This window comes from Heptranchias perlo, chromosome 4 (assembly GCF_035084215.1).
Source record: "Heptranchias perlo isolate sHepPer1 chromosome 4, sHepPer1.hap1, whole genome shotgun sequence".
Taxonomy (NCBI): domain Eukaryota; kingdom Metazoa; phylum Chordata; class Chondrichthyes; order Hexanchiformes; family Hexanchidae; genus Heptranchias; species Heptranchias perlo.
The window spans coordinates 89,049,727-89,070,932 of record NC_090328.1 but is presented as its reverse complement, the minus strand read 5'-3'; the positions used below and the strand labels follow the sequence as shown (position 1 = coordinate 89,070,932).

Genomic DNA, 21,206 nt, shown 5'->3' with positions numbered 1-21,206 from the left:
TGGTTGCCAAACAAGCTGTCTGACAGTAGAGGCAGTGGAGGAATTGAGAGTTGGTGGAGAGGTAGAATTAGATATCTTTGGCATACATGTGAATGTTGACCCCATGTTTGTGGATGATGTCACCAAGGGTAGATGAGGAAGACAAAACTGCAAGCTTTGATTTCTATGCTGATCAGAAAAGCTAGGCAGGTAATGAATGCATTCGATAAATGCCTCCCATGTTGCTCAAGCTTTAATAGATTCTTTGCCATTTTTTTTCATCAACTTGTTGAATATTAAAAATCATTGAAGTGCAAATGTAAAATTTGCTCTGGTGGCCCAGAATTTGCTGGAGCGGGGCATCTCACAGCGTGTCCCCGTAGTTAGACTTTTTCTCTCACCCTTCAGCTCGAAAAGTATTTCCACTACAAATTGCTGGAAGTGCGAGCTGATAACTGGACATCTGGGACCTTGGTAAACGATGGGACCAACAGTGTATCTCCTTAACCAATGAAATTCAAGGATTGAGAAAGCAACAGAGGAATGACGGAGAAGGAAATAGGGTGAATTAGTCAGGTCAGGTACTGAAAGAGAAATAAAGGGCTCGATTTTCGCACCCCCGAGCGGGTGCGTTCGTTGCTGGGACTGCGAAAATCTGGGATTCCCGGGACGGGTCTGGAGCCCGGCTCCAATCCACCCACTTCCAGGTTCCCCAGTGACGCGCTGACATGCGCGCGTAGCCCCCGCATGTGGGACTCCCGCCAGCAATTAAAGCCGGCGGGGTGCCACTTAAAGAAATCATTAAGGTATTTCAGGTCGTTTAGAGACCTGATTAACATGACATTTTAGGAGGGGTGGGATTTTGCAAACAACTGGTACTTTTTCCCATACTGGGGGAAATACTCCCAGTTGAAATGGACGTGTTGCAGCCATCAGCCTGAGGCCGCTGCAAAGGTCCATTTGACAGGTGGTGGGGTGGGTGGGGGGGAGACCCTCACTCATTGCAGGAGGCCACTCTGTCACTTGGGACAAAATTTGGCCTCCACCACCCTCCTCCGAACAATAAAATTCACAAACGTGAACACTTACCCTGGTGTCCAGATACATGTACCTACCTTGCGGACCCCTTCAAATGTACATCTTCCAGATGGGGGCGGCCATAGCTGCAGTCATGATCTCCTCGGAGGACGAACAGCATCACCAGCCTCGCCGGCCACGCCGTCCACCTCTGACACGTGGAGCTCCACAACACAGTGCTGTGACACATCCACCTGCACAGCAGGAGGGAGGGCAATGGCAGAGAGAGATGCGTCGCAGAAGGCTCTACCCTCGCCACAGGGTCCACAGACCGAGGCTCAGCTTCCTGGACCTCTCTGAACAGCAGTGCACACGAAGGCTCAGAGTCACTCGACATGTAGTCGTGGACATCTGCAGCCTCCTTCATGCCGAGCTGCTCCCGGCTGGCCCGAGCACCATCTTCTTACCTGTTGCTGTCAAAGTCACCACTGCCCTCAACAACTTCTCCTCCGCATCCTTCCAGGGTGCCACTGGGGACATTGCCGACGTCTCTCAGTCGTCTGCACAAAAGAGCCCTGCAAATACACCTACACCCACTCTGCAGTGACACAATGGGTGGCATCAGTTGTGGGTCTTCATAGTGATCCTCAGGAAAGGGCATTATTGCACAAAGATTCGCAAAGATGTGGCAGTATTGGTGCCAATATAATATGTAATGTGAGTTGATCAGAAATCAAATATAAGTAAAAACCATGACAAACCCTCAAACACCCTTGTGTGTCCCCTTCATGCTCATGACACGTTTGCCTTACGCTGCCTACTGCACATATGTGATGCATGCCCTGTGGCTGCAGCACAGGTAGTGGCAGGTTGAGTGAGGCTGACCGTGAAAGAGATGCATGAGAGGGTGAGTATGAGATAGAGCCATGAGATTGTATGAGGATTGGGTTGAGTGGTAGTAGCAGGATGAGTACTGGTGAGGTGAGTAAGTGCAGGTAAGATGAGGATGAGGTTTGAGTGGGTGTGAGGAGTGATGTTATAGAGTAGTGTTGGCAGTGCAGAAGGAGATGTGGGGTGGGGGCGGTGATGTGGCAGACGGAGTGTAGGGGAAAGAGAAAGTGTACTCACGTCGGCTGACCTACTTAGGTCATTGAAGTGCTTCCTGCACTGTATGCAGGTGGGCGATATGTTGGTGGTGCAGGTGACCTCCTCTGCCACCTCGAGCCAGGCCTTCTTGGTGGCAGAGGCAGGCCACTTCCTCCCGCCCGCCGGGGGGAAGATCTCTGTCCTCCCCCTCCTCCTCACCCCATCCAATGATACCTGGAGTGAGGTATCATTAAAACTGGGAGCAGCCTTCCACCTGGGCTGCTCCATGCTGTAATTTTTCCTATTTCCTGCAGCATCTGTCAGTGGAGGACTGCCCCTTTAAATAGGGCTGCTCCTGCTGACAGCCTATGCTGCGTAGTCCGCCCACTGCGCAGCTCTCCAGCGCGAAACCCAGAAGCACAGGTAAGTGGATCCAATTAGCTTGCAATTCTGTGCGGAGCACCCCGATTTCACTGGGCGCGTTACGCACGCGCCCAGTCGACCCCCCGCTGCGAACCCACCGCCCTCCTAATATCGGGCCCAAAGAGAGGGAAAGAAAGATTGGATGAAGAGAGAGAGCAAAAAGAGACAGAATGGAAAAATAAGAAAAAGTTTGCATTAACAATTATCACATCATTAGAAAGGTACTTACGCTATTAATTACTAGAATTAACTGGCGAGTTTAATGGGCAACTAATGTGCAAACCGGCAAGTTCTTAAAAATAACGGGGAGACGAAGGGCGAGATGTCGTTTGTGCGAAGCAAACGGCAGAGCGGCGTAAACTGACCAGCAAGTTGTGCGCGTTAACACACCTTTATTTTTCCAGCATGATCCGGCCCATTGTTATATATCCCCTCTGAATAAAGTCAAGTATCTCTGGGGTGGATGGCATGAGAAGTAACATTGTTTTTACAACTAGGCTTCTTTAGATTCTTCTTATCTATAGATTGGTTACATTTATTAAATGTAAACAGCAGCTTTAAAAAAATCAGAAGTAATCAAATTGATAGCCGATATATTCAGTAATATTGCCATGATTTTGAAAATATTTTTAACAAGACAACTCAGATATTCACATTAAAAAGGCAATTGAAACAAACAAACCTATTATGGAAAGTGAGTCGAGATACAAAGAAACCCTACAGGTATTGGAAATCAGAAGTAAAACATAAAGGGGTAGAGTTTCCTCTTTGGGCACAAATTGGGCCTGAAAATTGCGCTGGCTCGGTTACAGTTCAAGTTTCCGCTAAAGTGCATTTGCATAATCACAAACTTAAAATCTTCCATGCACCAGTGGGAATAGAAATTCTGCAATCTTTTGCGCTGGTTCGGTCAGATTGCGCTGATAAAACCAGCGCAATCGAGCGGAAACTCTATCCCAGAATGTTGGAAATACGCAATGGGTCAGTCACTATGTGAAATTAATGTCTTGGGTGTGACCCTTCATCAGAACTGAAAGTCTGTAGTCGTAGAACACATACATTTCATGATAGAAATTTGTATCCTAGCCTTCTAACAACGGTTTCTCACATCTTTTCCTGTAGTTTGAAAGCTGTAATAAGGCTTTTTCAAGACTGGAAAATCTCAAGATTCATCTACGAAGTCATACAGGGGAAAAACCTTACCTTTGTCAGCATCCAGGCTGCCAAAAGGCCTTTAGCAACTCAAGTGACCGCGCCAAGCACCAGAGAACACATCTAGATACAGTAAGAGTCTCTAATTCAGAAATCAACACTCGATTATTAAAAAATAACATCTTTCAAACTATATGAATAATTGTAATCCAGTTCAAAAAAAAATCCTGTCATATTATAATTCTGGCTTTGCCTCTTAATTTATTCTTCAACCTCTTCATAATCGTAATGTGTTACCTAAAATACAGCAATATTAACACATGCAAGGCCCTGAATCACTGTTACTATTATTATAATTCCTGTTGCTTATTGACCAAGAAATAACATATCTATATGACATAAAATGCTTTCATGTTAATATTTTGTTAAACATTTTTTGAGCAAGTACTAACAAGGTAGATTTAAATAATTTTAAGACTATATAACATATAGCATATTGATTATTTTAATGTTATTTGGTGCTACCATTTCACTAAATAATTGGTAACAGTTAATGATTTTCGTCTGTTACTATGTGGGTTCAAACTTATTCAAATCAATCATTGAAACTTGTTTAGCTTTTGGCATTTCATATGAGTTGAACACATTAAGAGAATTTTCTCTCTCATCCCATTCAGTCCATGCTGGAGAAGAGATATAATTTCAGAAACTCCGCTGAGAATGTAGCAGACAGGCACTTAATGTGTTCATATGAGATTCTTCTCTCTGCTATTTTAAAATAAAGAGTTAATGCATGTGTTAAAATAGTGTAATGAGGAATGCCATACAAATTTTCTAATTGTTTATTCGCTAGAGTCAGCAACAGTAATTTCTAGACTATGTTCCCAAATGTAACAGAGCACAAGAGAGAGAACTCAAGCAGTCTTTGGGGTAGTGATGCTGTTATACTGGTCCAGAAAAATGAAGATGGACCCAGTTTATCAGAGTCCAATTCTTTGCTCATTATGGAATTCATGCACTTTCCTCAAATTTGTTAATGTAAACTATTGAGGCTTGGGTGCATGACCTCCAACGCAACTTTCCATCTCTTTTGTTAACATTAATTATTTCAGTTCCAGTAATAATTAAGAACACAGGAACACAAAAAGTACTTTTACCTTGCCTTGCTTGCCCGTTTCATTTGAGTCCATGTTCAGAACCTGCGCTGACCATTTTCACCTCCTATCTCCTTGATGTAAAGATCAGTACAGATCAGCCTACAATATAGAGACATCTGACATCTTTACACTGCATCACTGACAGAAGAAATATGTGAGAAAATTGTGGAAGATCCAAAGTACAAAAAGGGAGTAAGGGGATTATGTTATTCAATTGCTGCTGGTTGCCAGTAGAGTTAACTGTAGATATACATAGAAGCTACAACACTGAAACATGCCATTCAGCCCAACCAGTTCATGTCAGCATTTACCTTCCACATGATCAAATAGCCCTAGTCACATTTACCCATCCTATTCCCTTTTGCTTCATCTATCTATCCAATCTAATCTTGAATATTGTCATAGGTTCTGCCTCGACCATTAACCCTGGAAGTGAATTCCACAGCCTCACGACTCTCCGTGTAAAGAAGTCTCTCTTGCTCTCTATTCTAAATCTCTTACATTTAATCTTATATCTATGGCCCCCTGGTTCTAGACCTCTTAACTACTGGAAACAGTCTGCTTCTATCTATCCTGTCCCATCCTTTCATAATTTTAAGCAGCTCTATCATATGACACCATAATCTGCATTGTTCTAACAAGAAAAGCCCAAATTTTTCAAGTCTTTGTAGAATTACGTTCCTCTAAGTATCTAAAATTGATGGTACTTCGACACAATATTGTGTCCAATTCTGAACAGCACACTTTAGAAAGGGTGTCAAGGCCTTGGAGAGGGTACAGAGAACATTTACTAGAATGGTACCAGGGATGTGGGACTTCAGTTATGTGGAGAGACTGGAGATGATGGGATAATTCTCCTTGGAGCAGAGAAGGTTAAGGGGAGATTTAATAAACGTTTTCAAAATTATGAAGGGTTTTCAAAGAGTAAATAAGAAGAAACTGTTTCCACTGGCAGGAGGGTCGGTAACCAGAGGACATATATTTAAGATAATTGTCAAAAGAACTAGAGGGGAGATGAGGAGAATATTTTTTATACAGCGAGTTTTTATGATCTGGAATGCACTGCCTGAAAGGGTGGTGGAAGTAGATTCAGTAATAACTTTCAAAAGGGAATTGGGTACATACTTGAAAAGGAAAAAATTGCAGAGCTTTAAGAAAAGAGCGGGAGAGTGGAACGAATTGGATAGCTCTTTCAAGGAGCCAGCAAAGCATGATGGGCCAAATGGCGGCCTTCTGTGCTGTAAGATTCTATTAAGGGTTACCCTCCCCCCTTAAGTAGCTAATAATGATTGCACTCATCCATAGAGTTACTCTCCCTCTTAAGTAACTAATAATGATTATACTCATTCATAAAGTTAGTCTCCTCCTTAAGTAATAGCTGGCAGATAGTACTTACCCATGGAGTTACTCCCTTTTAAATTGTTGCTATGCCACATGTCAACTGTAGTAGTTAATGAGTTAAACAAAATTGCTTGGAAAAACATGACCAACATTCTAAACCCTCTGTGTGTGTCAGAACTAATTTCTTACTTCTACCTTTGTTTTCTGTCTTTCTAGCAGATTTTATTTTTTCTCATAGTGATCAGATACTGTTACATGGACCTTTCTGCTGTTTCTTGAGCTGAAACCCTAAATGCTTTCTGTTGCTAATCGTTTCTGACTATGCCGCAGAGTCTCAGGGGCTGAAATAATTGTAAGTATATAATTACAATAATTACAGAAGTCATCTGCAAGCTTTCACTGAAAAATAAATTAAAGTCACAAAAATGGTAAAAAGGTACAAAAGAACAGAATTTAGTCAAATCTTAATAACAAGCTTGTTTTGGTAGGGAATGCATGTCATTCTGTTCAATGGTTAGCATACAGCCATATGAGGTGTATTGTTAAATTATTCGCTCTTTGAAAATGGGTGTTTGTAAGTAACCTTTGACCTATACTTGAGGTCTTGCATGCCTGACTCCAGTGTATTTTAGATCCAGGTGAAGTTGATTAGTCTGAGATCGGATCAGCGTACAGTACAGCGAAACGCTCCTGACCAGTTCCCAGTTAGAAACCTCACACCAAACCAACCTTCACTGTACTAAAGCGGGTGCTGTTTTCTCTTTGTTTTAGAAACCGTATGCATGTCAGATTCCAGGCTGTACTAAACGGTACACTGACCCAAGCTCCCTCCGAAAGCACGTGAAGGCACATTCCACAAAAGAACAGCAAGCTAGAAAGAAGGTGAGTTAATTAGGGGGAATTGAAAAAAGGAACTGTGATGGAACGGGAACAACAAAAAATGTTGATTCTCTTGTTTTAGTAAAAGTTTAGTTCTTATTTCAAAGTTTAACAATACTTTGGACACAAGATGCATACCCTCAGTCTTGAATTTATGACCCTAATTATTCAGGAACACGATAAATGCACAGCTCTGGCTATATAAAATAAAAAGGAAATAAGAACTGCCACAATGATTCCAATCGGCTTATTTCATTATTTAAGTTAGTAATTAGCCTTTTTAAAATTGCTAGGTCAGTCGTAGAAAGCAGTCAGTGCTAGAAAGATAATTGATTAATCGATTTCTAATTCAGCATTACTGAATCCTTAGTAATGTAAAGGGCAAACAAAAAAACATGGATCCGACAGGGAAAACCAATCTTACCTGACGGCCTGTGATTGCCGTAATCTGAAATTAATGTAATTTTGGATGCTGCAATAGAGTATGGAGCAACGTTCCAGAATTTTTAAATCTGAATGTAAGACTACGGGTTTCAGACTGAAAGGATGGATGGTGCTCTAACATGCAAGAATGGATAGAATGTCTTCCCATGAGTCAATTGGTAAGCACATTCCTCAGTGTGGAACTGAATCAGACAGACCACAAGGGTCCAGGTTCAATCCTTGGTCCATGCTAAATTAAATGATCTTAGCCAGGGCTGTGGAGGAATGATACAGTTGGTTTCAGCATTCCTGAGCGAGGGAAGGAATAAAATCAGCCCAGCTTCCAGCAAATGGTCATGATCCAGTGACACCTGCTAGAAAGTGCACAGGTATGAGGATCCAGTTCCCTGCATTCCCAAACTACCGTCAAATAGTCTGCTCATTATCCAACATCACATATAAAGAATGAGTTGGGTACTAGATGGCAGCTAGTGCACATAGAACCAGGCCCCATGCACTGCCTCACCACATCACTTATCATTTGACTAATAATTTAGCGTTAGCACATGGGACTACTGTACAAGACTCATACTGCACTCCAACGGTAAGACTTCCTTTCTCCTATAAAGTTTTTATGCTTATCTGGCCTCTTGTCTCAATGCCGGCAAGAATCAACTTGTGAAAAAAGATAATTCTTTCCAACAAAATGCCTTGCACAGACTTTCCGTGGACTAACTGCCGTATGTTAGAATTTGCTTGTCTGAGGGGTAACATTACTGACCCATTCCAGTACGATTTCCTGCCCACTCTATCAGCTGTATGACCTTCCTAGCGCCAAGGTCATGTGAACATTCACCAGTATCTCACACACATAATGGAGTCCATTGTGACTTCTGGGCGGCCAACCGGCAGAGCACACCGACTGGTCACCTGTACCCGTGGTGAAGTGTCCGCGGGATTTTGAGGCCTGGGTCTCATTTGAATTGGGCCAGCAAACTGCGGACATCAAATGGGCGCCCCAAGGCAGTTCGTCAGCTTTGGCCCACAGGAATGTAGGCTGACTGGGACACCAATGACAGCTGCATGAAGGTCCTGGGAGGGAGGAGTTGGTGGGGCTGAGCGGTTGAGCTCAGGCCAGCAGCAGCTCGCAGTATTTTTGTGGGTCCCGGAGGGGCACTCCACCTCCATAACCTCCACAAAAATAATTTCAAACTTACCTTTTCAGAGACCTCTTTGAGTCCATCATCCGTAGACCTGATCGGAGAGTGAACAGTGCACGCTGCGACTAGTTCAGTCTGAAAGTGGCAATCGGGGTCCTATATATGCCACGGGACCCCGATTTGCATATTGAAAAGGGGCCGACCACTTGTAACAGGCGCTTTACACAGCCAGTTGTAGGCCCCTTTCAAAATATCACTGGCCACATCACTGGAGTTAACAGGGCAGTAAGGCTACCAACTCTATTTTGGGGCCATTACCGCCCCTTTAACAATGATTTTAGGGAGTTAAAATTGACCCCATTATTTTTTTAACATCTTGATAAGAAATGGATTCCTTATTAGATGGTGGAACTGTCATGGATTGAATATCACAAACTCATTTAATGACTATGACAGTAGAAAGTACTAACAGACCATTTATTTGAGAATATTGGTTTGGTCTGCTCTGAGACTTGCTCCTGGACAAAAATGGGTTCAGGAAAATTGGAAAAAGATTTTAACAACTGTTACCAGAACTTTCAACTCCGGCAGTGGGGGGTGGGCGGGAGTGTAACGGGCGGTAGCAGATCTGCCACCCATTATCCCCAACGCATGAATTCCTGTTCCATTTAAGTCAAGGGAAGGGAAAATCAGACAGGATGTATAATGGGCAGTTGGTCTGTGACATTGAGGGGGGTGGGGGGTGCATGGATCGATTGGGGAGGCCGGAGACATCGGTGGGGGGGGGGTGGAAACGTCGGTCAGGGGTCCAGACACATTGTGGGGGGTTGCAGAGAGATCGGGGGGCCGGAGAGTTTGTCGGATTCTGGAGAGATCGTGGGGGGGGGGGCGGAGAGATCAGAGGGGGCCCGGAGAAATCAGTTGGGGGACCGGAGAGATGGGTCAGGGGTCGGAGACATTGAGGGGTGGGGGGAACATTGTCGGGGTCCAATTGCAGGGAGATTAACAGGTTTGCTCGGCTCCACCTGTGCTACAAGCAGTGCTGGAAAGGCCCGCCGCCTCCCCACACCGCCCACCCATCCTGGGGGTTAAAATTACTCCCATTATGTCAACTTTCACATCACAGTTTGCTGCTGAACAAATTACTCAATGTTTTTTGACAGTATTTCTAAAACCATTCTTTTGTCAGAAATTGACACTTTCAAGATCAAAAATAAGTTTTTAAAACAAAATTTAAAAATACAAGTCTTCCGGTTAGTGTGGATTCAAAGTTTCCAACCATAATGAAATCTCCCAAGAACTTTCTCATGTGGATCATTTTGAAATGAAAATCCACATTCAATACTTATTTTGTAAATATAAATTGGGATTAAGAATGGATCACACCCTCAAAATCTTCAGAGTGCTTTAGTATGCAGACCTATAGTAACAGAATGTGCCTGTAATGGTGCCTCTCTCTAGCACTGTAGCAGTCCACTGTGCTGCAGACGAGTTATCTCATCTGGGCATGATTAGGCCTTATGTGCCACTAATCAGGTCGCCAATCAAGCAGCAGTTCTCCCTGGTTTTACCTGGTTACGTCCATGACTAGGTCGATCTTTGGATTTCTGACAGTTGGCTAAAAATGAGTCTTAAGAGCCAGTAATTAGCTAATCATGGACCAATGTGCTGGAAAGTTAGTCCCACCTCCAAAATGGACTGTAGTGTTGACTCTAATGATAGGAGTCTTATGGTAGCGGACACCCAGACAATCAAGCTCACACAACAAAATGTCTTCAATGACTTTATTAGCAGCACTGCCAAATACAGAAAAAGTATTTACCTCGTTCTGGAGAACAGAAATACAATGGCTTCAGCACAATATCTTCTTGAGTCTCTTCTAACAAACTGTACCTACGCTACCTCTATTTATATCCAACTTGTTTACAACTCTGGAAATGTAATTGTCTTGACTTGACTATGGACCCCCTCCTCATGCTCTGCTTATTTGGAGAAATGCTTGCAAATTTGTGACTTAATCTTGCTCCCACCATAACCACAAGGCCATCTGCTTATCACACCTATATATACCATTTCCTTGTTTTCTACACATTTGCTACAGACATAAGTAAGGTAGTGAGGTTATTGTTATATTCATATCCAGACAATGAAGTTTCAATTGTCTAATACTTACATATCAACAACAAAAGAATTTTCAATTTATCAGAAAAATACATGTAACACAGCAACATATTGGCCAGCTTAACAGAATCTCATCGGCTCATCATGAAAGGTCACATAAAGGTAATAATCAGGACAATAGTCTTAAAGAACATAATGCAGTACAAAATATATGATTCAGACATCCATTTTGCAGTCATGTTGTCCCAGCTGGCTGCAGGGCCTATGCTACAGTTGGATCAGGAAGGCAGTAGAAGACAGTTGTGTAACAAAGAAAAATGGTTACAATCAGAATAGATATAGTAATTATAAATAAAGTTAAAATAATGAAAGTAAAATAAGAGAGAAAAGGGGAAGAATGGAAAACAGGCTGAGCAGAAGTATTTAAATTGTTTTAGTTTTGTTATATTGTGTATTTTTGTATAGTGTCAACAGTAATGGACTATGCCTGATACCCGACGATATGTATTACTGTGGAATTGGTGGTTTTTCAACATCATGGTGTGTGAGCTGAAAACTTGCCATGCATGTCGGACCAATGAAAATTGCAAACCCGAGTTAAATGCAAAATCTTTGGAAACAAAGGAAGTGAAATTCCTTTGCCAATTTTAACAAAAATGTTATGAGTATGAAGCAGTGTTCCACTTATACTCGCACCTACTTTTGTTGGTAAAATTTCCAAACAGCAATTTCAACTCCAAAGTGAAATGGCTACACACAGGTAAGTTATAAGGGGCATTAGTTCCTTGATAATATGAAGTAAACATCATTTTCAAATAATCAAATATTGCAGCACAGTCATTAATCCTTCAAGATGACAGCATCACAATTCAATAACCAAAGCACACTGACCATTGGCATCTACTATGACAATCATTGCCAGTTAAAAAAAAAACTAAAACAAACTAATCCTTTCCCCAATGAACTCCGTAGTATATGTCATACAGATGGATGAGTGTAATTTCAGGGCTGTAATTTCATTTTAGGGTTTAGATAATTGTTGTAAATTGCTCTGCTCTAATAGTTTATGACATTGTCTGAACCTCTTAGTGAGATTACAATCTTGTAACCACTCCCTGGTATCCATTATCTATCACAATATATTATTTTTTCTACCTATTCAGTTGAACAAAAGTCTACATCAATACTGAATGAGTCACATGGACAGGAACACTGCAGAATAATACGTGTTACAATGTCACTGCAATTTGAGTCATATGATATAATCATGAATGTCTGAAATAGAAAATAACTATACAATTGCACAGCTGATATTCAGCAAAGTATAATTACTTCTGGTAACCTCCCCAGTCCAACAACTGTGCGAGATCTCTGCACTCCTCCAATTCTGGCTTCTTGTGCATCCCCCTTTTGATTGCTGCACCATTGGAGACTGTGCCTTCAGCTGCCTAGGCCCTAAGCTCTGGAATTCCCTCCCTTAACCTTTCTGCCTTTCTACCTCTATCGCCTCTTTTAAGATGCTCCTTAAAACCAACTTTGTTGATCAAGCTTTTGGTCACCTGTTCTAATATCTCCTTATGTAGCTCAGTGTCAAATTGTGTTTGATAGTGTAAGGGGTTTCTTTTTTACTGTTTCTCGGGCTTATAATAGGTCAGCCAGTTATGTTTTCCTGAGCTGCCCTGCCCGCAGTGCGGTTGCGAATCGCTTACCCCTTCCTGATTCTGAGCTGAGGACTTATCGAGTGGTAACAAAGACAGACAAACAGACCAGTGGATTGGTACAAGGAAAACCAATGTTTATTAATAAGAAAACTAAAACTACAAGGTAAACAGTATAATACAGAAGATAAAGAAATCGCTATGGATGTAATACAGTCTTACACTTCTCGGGTTGAAAGAAACGGACACATCGAGGGAAAATTCTAAAATCACAAGTTTAGCAATATCCCTTAACCCCCAACCTTACACTTATGCTAGGTTGTCTTGTGGCGGCCAGAAAATTAATGCTCACCGGTGAAACAGATGAAAAAGGCCTGGCCTTCTGCTGCGTTTGCGAGGTTTTTCTGGATGGCCTTCCTTCTCAAGTCTGAGCTAGTGAGCAGCAGGACCCCGGCCACCAGGCGAAGAGAGCAGCTAGAGAGAGATACTGGGCAGCCCCAGTTATACCCTCTTGGTAACAGGTTTTTTTCATACCTTATCAGCTTGCTTCATTGTTTGATTTAAGCACGAAACGTAAGACAAAGGACCCCATCTCTGGCCCATTTACATTAATGGCCATTTCCTGTATCGATCTGTTCGCTAACTGCTTTACCATTGTTCCGAATGTACCTTGATGGTTCACCTTTTGTCCTGCGATCACTTGCTGCTCGAATTTTGATGTGTTGGCCGGCCATGTTGATAGCTTGCCTCAGGGCTAGAATGCAGCTGCATTGTTTAAAGAAACCTGTCTGAAACACGAAGCCTGCCGAGTTGTTGAGAATGCAATTTCAAATCTGCCGGTCCTTGGCCATGTGTCTGACTGCAGCCATTTTGAGAGACTTTGGATTTTTTAAAACAGTTACACCAGGGTTTCTTTAATAACTCCAATAAATCTTCGGGGTGGGGGGAACATGTGAAATTTTGCGAATCCCTTCAATAGTGATCTTTTGAAGTGCCTTAGGACGTTTTAACTACATTAAGGGCACTATATAAATGCAAGTTGTTGTTACTGTATATGTAAGAAAGTATCTAGATATTGCTCTAAGGTACCAATTTTTTCAGTGACAGATCTCAGTTGTTAAAATTATTTTGCTCCTGGCACTAATACTGGTTGTAGTGACCTGATTCAAAAAGGGCGGAATGGTAGTAGAAATGAAACCAGTTACACTGGTTTTAGATCCTCTCCTCTTGTACACAACCATATTCCCATTTTCAGCCAGGTATACATGCAGAATTCAGGGCAAGAGGATGCGGATAACCCAGCCTCCACTTAACAGCAATTATGGCCACAAAAGTGATCACAGAATGTGAGAGAGCTTAACTAAGCATGTATCCTCCATGTAAATGAGGGCCTAGAGCAGAATTAAAAGAATTTACAGTTTTCAATTAAAGATTTGCCCATCATACTTGGGCATTAAAGGTAAGCTATTATGTGGAAGAGATTTCTTGAAGTTTTTTGGCTGATGTATTTGGGGTCAGAGGGGTTGATGGGTTTCCTTAAGAGAAAATGATCTGTAAAATGGTTCCTGGAAGTGACAGGATATGTAATTGAAATCTATTGCAGAATTACATAGAATGTACAGCACAGAAACAGGCCATTCGGCCCAAAAAGGTCCATGCCTGTATTTATGCTCCACATGAGCCTCCAACATCCCTACTTCATCTAACCCTATCAGCATATCCTTCTATTCCTTTCTCTCTCATGTGTTTATCTAGCTTCCCCTTAAATTCGTCTATGCTGGTCACCTCAGCTACTCCTTGTGTAGTGAGTTCCACATTCTAACCACTCTCTGAGTAAAGAAGTTTCTCCTGAATTCTCTATTGGGTTTATTAGCAGCTATCTTATATTTATGGCCCCTAGTTCTGGTCTCCCCCACAAGTGGAAACATCTTCTCTACATCTACCCTAACATACCCTTTCATAATCTTAAAGACCTCTATCAGGCCACCCCTCAGTCTTTTCCAGAGAAAAGAGCCCCAGCATGTTCAATCTTTCCCAATAGGTATAGCTCTGGTATCATCCTTGTAAATCTTTTTTACACTTTCTCCAGTGCCCCTATATCTTTTAATAATATGGAGACCAGAACTGTTCATAGTAATTCAAGTGTGGTCTAACCAAGGTTCTATACAAGTTTAACATAACTTCTCTGCTTTTCAATTCTATCCCTTTAGAAATGAACCCCAGGGCTTGGTTTGTTTTTTTATGGCCTTATTAACCTATGTCACTACTTCCAGTGATTTGCGTATCTGTACCCCCAGATCCCTCTGCTCCTCTTATTTTCTAAGCAGTATGTGGCCTTCTTATTCTTCCTACCAAAATGTAATACCTCACAGTTATCTCTATTGAAATTCATTTGTCAATTACACGCCCATTCTGCAAGTTTATTAATGTCTTCCTGTATTTTGTCGCAGTCCTCCTCAATATTAACTAGACCTCCAATTTTGTGTCATCTGCAAATTTTGAAATTGTACTTCAGATTCTCGAGTTCAAATCGTTTTTGTAAATGATGAACAACCGTGGTCCCAGCACCGATCCTTGTGGAACACCACTTCCCACCTTTTGGCAGATTGAGTAACTACCTTTAACTCCTACTCTCTGTTTTCTGTTTTGTAGCCAACTTGCTATCCATTCTGCTACCTGTCCCCTGATTCCATGTGAGTCTACTACATGGTACCTTATTGAAGGCCTTTTGAAAATCCAAATATGTCACATCTACTACATTACCCTTGTCTACCCTTTCTGTTACTTCTTCAAAGAATTTATTAAGGTTGGTCAAGCATGAACTTCCCTTTTGAAATCCGTGCTGACTATTCTTTATTATATTTTCGGTTTCTAGATGTTTTTCTATTACATCTTTGAGTAAAGATTCCATTATCTTTCCTACCACCGACGTTAAGCTAATTGGTCTATCATTCCCTGGACTGGTTCTGTCTCCCTTTTTAAATATAGGAATCACATTAGCAGTCAGCAGGCACTATTCCCTTTTCTAATGAATTTATATATATATATATATATATATATATATATATGTAATAGTGCCTCTGCTATCTCTTCCCTAACTTGTTTTTAATATACACAGATGCAATCCAACTGGACCAGGGGTTTTATCCTCTCTAAGTTTGATTAGTTTATCAATTATCTCCCCCCTTTCTATCTTAAATGTCTTTATATCTTTTTTGATCTCTTCTCATAATGTCATGCCCACCACGTTAGTGTCTCTGGTCAATATGGAGGCAAAGTAATTATTTACGATTTCTGCCATTTTGCTGCCATTATCGTGTGTATCCCTTAGTGGCCCTATCCCTATCCTGATTTTTCTTTTGTTATTTATGTGTCTGTGGAATACTTTACTATTTCTTTTTATATTCCTTGATAATTTAATTTCATAGTTTCTCTTTGCTTTCCTAATTTTTTTTTACTTCTTTCTTAACCTTTTCATATTCCCTTTGTCATCCTCTCCTTTGTTGTCTGTGTACTTAATGTATGCCTTTTTCTTCAGTTTCAATTTTGCCCTTACTTCTTTATTCATCCATAGTATTTCATTACTGGCTAGTTTGATTTTGCTTTTAAGTGGGATATATTTCTCCTGGACTCTATTGATCACTGTTTTAAATGTTTCCCGCTGCTATTCTATTTCTTTGTCAGTAAATTTTTCCAGTTTATTTTCCCTAGTTCCATGCTCATCCCCTTAAAATCATTTTTTCCCAATTTATTACTTTGGTCTTTGTCTTACTTATGTCCTTCTCAATCTTTATCTTAAACATTATGTTGTGATCGCTATTGCCCAGATATTCCCATATGCTTACTTCTCTTTGTTCCCCTACGCTTACTTCTCTTATGGTATCTAATGGTTGAAGTGATAAAAGATGAGAGAATGCCTATCAGGGAGATCAGCTGGCAGTCTTCTTCCAAGCCTAAAATGACAGAAAAGGAAAATATTGTTAGAAAGGTGGTTCCAAGTGACACCTTCAAACAGAGCTTGTATTGCAAGATACTGTGTGCGATGTTTCTGTGGTTGTGTGTATGACTATGTGGTAGTGAGCAAGAAGGGCAAGAAGACCTAACAGAAGAAGAATGGTTAGAGTTTCACTTTTCCATTACTGCCTTGATGCTCTTACAGGCAAGGATATCAGAATGGTTTAAAAAGGAGTTAAGGGCATCTATTTTCTGGGCCTTTTTTCAGTTCCGGTCAAGGGAAGGGTTGGGGTTCCCTTGTAATATGTGCCATCTTATCCTACAATCAGTAAAGTAGTATTGGGATGTTACAAATTTAAGGAGCATATACATGACAGTCATGTACTCACCTTGCAGCCAATCCTGTGTGTCAGTATGTGATCACACATCTTATAGCTAGGTTGTGTTACAATATTTTACTGGGTGAAGCCCTTTTAAGATGTTAGGCTGCCAAGAGTTTCAGTTGTAAGTCGCAGTTTGCCCTAGTGCGATATGGGCATGCATGATCAACAATGAAGGGACGCGAAGGTTAAGGACTTAGAATGGACCCACAGTAAATGTATAGCAGGTTAACGGGCAACACGTAGTGGTATACGTGCTTGGACTATCTACTTGATAGGCAAAACTGTTGGGTAGCCACTTCATGCTGTATTGTTTTTCTTTTGGAAGGGTGCACTGAAGTGCCAAAGAAGGCAACTCTGCTCATACCTAACTCAAATGTAAGGAATCTTACAATACCAGGTTATAGTCCAACAGTTTTATTTGAAAATCACAAGCTTTCGGAGGCTTTCTCCTTCGTCAGGTGAAGTGTGGGATTCCATGAAGGTTACCGCATATATAGTCAGAGAACAATGCCTGGTGATTACAGATAATCTTTCCAACTGCCCGTTGTCAAGGCAATCAAAGTGTTCAGACAGAGAGACATTACATACAGGACCACCGAATATACAAACGGCCAGAACAAAAGACAGAGAGAGAGAAAGAGGGAGAAACATTCAAAAGGAAGAGAAAGAGAGAGAATGACCCGTTGTATTAAAAACAGATAACTCTTTTTTCGCTGGTGGGGTTACATGTAGCGTGACATGAACCCAAGATCCCGGTTGAGGCCGTCCTCATGGGTGCGGAAATTGGCTATCAATTTCTGCTCGACGATTTTGCGTTGTCGTGTGTCTCAAAGGCTGCCTTGGAGAACGCTTACCTGAAGATCGGTGGCTGAATGTCCTTGACTGCTGAAGTGTTCCCCGACTGGGAGGGAACCCTCCTGTCTGGCGATTGTTGCGTGGTGTCCGTTCATCCGTTGTCGCAGTGTCTGCATGGTCTCGCCAATGTACCATGCTCCGGGGCATCCTTTCCTGCAATGTATGACGTAGACAACGTTGGCCGAGTCACAGGAGTATGAACCATGTACCTGGTGGGTGGTGTCCTCTCATGTGATGGTGGTATCTGTGTTGATGATCTGACATGTCTTGCAGAGGTTGCCGTGGCAGGGTTGTATGGTGTCGTGGACGCTGTTCTCCTGAAAGTTGGGTAATTTGCTGCGAACGATGGTCTGTTTGAGGTTGGGTGGTTGTTTGAAGGTGAGTAGTGGAGGCATGGGGATGGCCTTAGCGAGGTGTTCATTCTCATCGATGACATGTTGAAGGCTGCGGAGAACATGGCGTAGTTTCTCCGCTCCGGGGAAGTACTGGACGACGAAGGGTACTCTGTTGGTTGCGTCCCGTGTTAGTCTTCTGAGGAGGTCTATGCGATTTTTCATTGTGGCCCGTCGGAACTGTCGATCGACGAGTCGAGCGTCATATCCCGTTCTTACGAGGGCGTCTTTCAGCGTCTGTAGGTGTCCATCGCGTTCCTCTTCGTCTGAGCAGATCCTGTGTATTCGCAGGGCCTGTCCATAGGGGATGGCCTCTTTGACGTGGTTGGGGTGGAAGCTGGAAAAGTGGAGCATCGTGAGGTTATCAGTGGGCTTGCGGTAGAGTGAGGTGCTGAGGTGCCCGTCTTTGATGGAGATTCGTGTGTCCAAGAAAGAAACTGATTCTGAGGAGTAGTCCATGGTGAGTTTGATGGTGGGATGGAACTTGTTCATGTTATCGTGTAGTCTCTTCAGTGATTCTTCGCCGTGGGTCCAAAGGAAGAAAATGTTGTCGATGTATCTGGTGTATAGTGTTGGTTGGAGGTCCTGTGCAGTGAAGAAGTCCTGCTCGAACTTGTGCATGAAAATGTTGGCGTATTGGGGTGCGAATTTGGTCCCCATGGTTGTTCCGTGTGTTTGGGTAAAGAACTGGTTATCGAAGGTGAAGACATTGTGATCCAGGATGAAGCGGATGAGTTGTAGGATGGCGTCTGGAGATTGGCTGTTGTTGGTGTTGAGTACTGATGCTGTTGCAGCGATGCCATCATCATGGGGGATACTGGTGTAGAGTGCCGAGACGTCCATCGTGGTGAGAAGTGTTCCTGGTTCAACTGGTCCGTGGGTGCTGAGTTTTTGTAGGAAGTCTGTAGTGTCGCGACAGAAACTGGGGGTTCCCTGTATGATGGGTTTCAGGATGCCCTCGACGTATTCAGAGAGGTTCTCACACAGGGTTCCGTTGCCTGATACGATAGGACGTCCAGGTGTGTTGGCTTTGTGTATCTTTGGGAGGCAGTAGAAGTCTCCCACGCGGGGAGTACGTGGGATGAGAGCACGTAGGATGCTTTGAAGGTCTGGATCGAAGGTCTTGATCAGTTTGTTGAGCTGGTGGATGTGTTCTTTTGTTCTGGCCGTTTGTATATTCGGTGGTCCTGTATGTAATGTCTCTCTGTCTGAACACTTTGATTGCCTTGACAACGGGCAGTTGGAAAGATTATCTGTAATCACCAGGCATTGTTCTCTGACTCTTTATGCGGTAACCTTCATGGAATCCCACACTTCACCTGACGAAGGAGAAAGCCTCCGAAAGCTTGTGATTTTCAAATAAAACTGTTGGACTATAACCTGGTGTTGTAAGATTCCTTACATTTGTCCACCCCAGTCCATCACCGGCATCTCCACATCATACCTATCTCATGCAGAGGCGTCTCCATCATTGCTACACATTAAAGGGAGAATTAGGGCCTGTGCCACTCCATCACTTTCCTGCCTCCAGATTTTTTTCGCATCCAGATTCATTTGCCATCCAAATGTTTTGTGCCATCTGGATTTGGTCACTTACCTATAAGTGGCTCCGCTCACAAATCAGTTTTACATGGCTGCAGTCGCACAGGAAATTTCCCCTCTCATCCCACTGTATGAGGTCTCATAAGTAGGCACAATTAACACTGGGAATTCACACTACATGCCTAATTAGTCCAATCTCAGAAACTACAGTGGATTTGGGCATGCAGATTCAGGGCAGGCATATCAACTGCTGCATACCAGTCCTGCTGTCCAAGCACCAGGATTAGAAATTCCACTCTTATCCACTTTCCTTTAAAAAAACCCAGAGGAGATATACAATATGAAATGAGAAATTTCACAAGAACTCAACATTGTTCATTGCTCTAGGATGTTCTCAAGATTCAGCGAGGTGTGCAAACTGGTTTAAGTTGTACTCTGGCATCGTCCAAATTCTCCATTTTTATCCTTTCTTGTAAAGTGCTCCCAGTTTCTATTAATTCTTTATGTGATGAACTTTCTTTCGGACTTTATTTCTGCCACCTTACACCATCTGTACCTTGCACATAGATTAGAAACACTGAATAAGTTCTGTAGTGTGCAGTAAATTGTTTGTCTGCTGTAGTGCAGACAGGTTAGTGCATTTTAAGCCTTGGTGAACTCAGACTCTATCAGTACGCTAAGCTTCTGAGGCATCTTTGTTTGTTTTAGTTGAGAACTCTAGTCTTTGGCATGGAAAAACATTCCCTGCTAATAACAATAAAAGCTAAAGAAACAATAAATTGTCTTAAAACTGAATTATGACTTTAATTAAACTTGAATGCTGGCATGAGGCCAAGCAAGTCTATACAAAAATGTGAATTCATAAAACGAAAATCACCATAAAAATTCCAAGGTGATAAAGGCTCAGTGAAGCAATAGTGCAGCAGTAGGATTCCAGTGTCTTGCAAATGGATAAAAGACCTTTCCTGTCACACCCTGTTAGTCATGGATTCATTTATATTGTGAGTTTTCAAATCCCCTTTAGTTTGTCTTTTAACATTATTTTTAACAGAAGTGGATTTGTAAATGTCTTTAAAAATCATAGAGAACACAATTTACTTTACTGGGTTACAGTTCAGATCCAGTATGCACAGGAGATTACTGCACAAGGACAGTGTGTAAGCATTCACAATGGTGAGCCAACTAGAATAGGTTGTCACCTGTGCATTGTTGGGTCAGGTCACCAATTATTTTACAAAAGCACTTCTCAAGTTCCTTCAAAAAACGTATTTTTGAAGAACAGGTTTTTCTCTCGAATAGATCTGAGGTTGATTCCACTGTTGCACTGTTGAATAAGAATGCAAGTTAAGTCCCAATACCACTGATTGCATACTGTGCAAGTGATATATATACATATATATATATCACTATAAAAAAATCACTGTCATACATGTATTGTATTGTTAGTGTAACATATATATATATATTATATCACTGTCAACAGCAGTATAATTATTGAAAATATACAAGTAACTATTATATTCCTTCAGCAACAACAAAAACATTCAGTGCATTGGAAAGAAATCTATTTGGCTGAAAAGAATCCGTATGTGTGTGCGCGCGCACAGACTGATACATATTAAAAGACAATAAACATGTTATAAGGTTCAGGTGATGAACATTAACCAGCATCCTCTACAATCCC

General features: G+C 41.9%; 1 protein-coding gene across 1 annotated transcript in view; it reads left to right on the top strand.

Moving 5' to 3' along the window:
• glis3 (GLIS family zinc finger 3) overlaps window positions 1–21,206 on the top strand; it is a 554,300-nt gene that overhangs the window by 382,010 nt on the left and 151,084 nt on the right. The window contains exons 5-6 of the mRNA XM_067983286.1: window positions 3,628–3,789; window positions 6,927–7,037. Of these exons, the coding sequence (XP_067839387.1) occupies window positions 3,628–3,789; window positions 6,927–7,037 (273 nt within the window). The remainder of the gene's footprint in view (window positions 1–3,627; window positions 3,790–6,926; window positions 7,038–21,206) is intronic.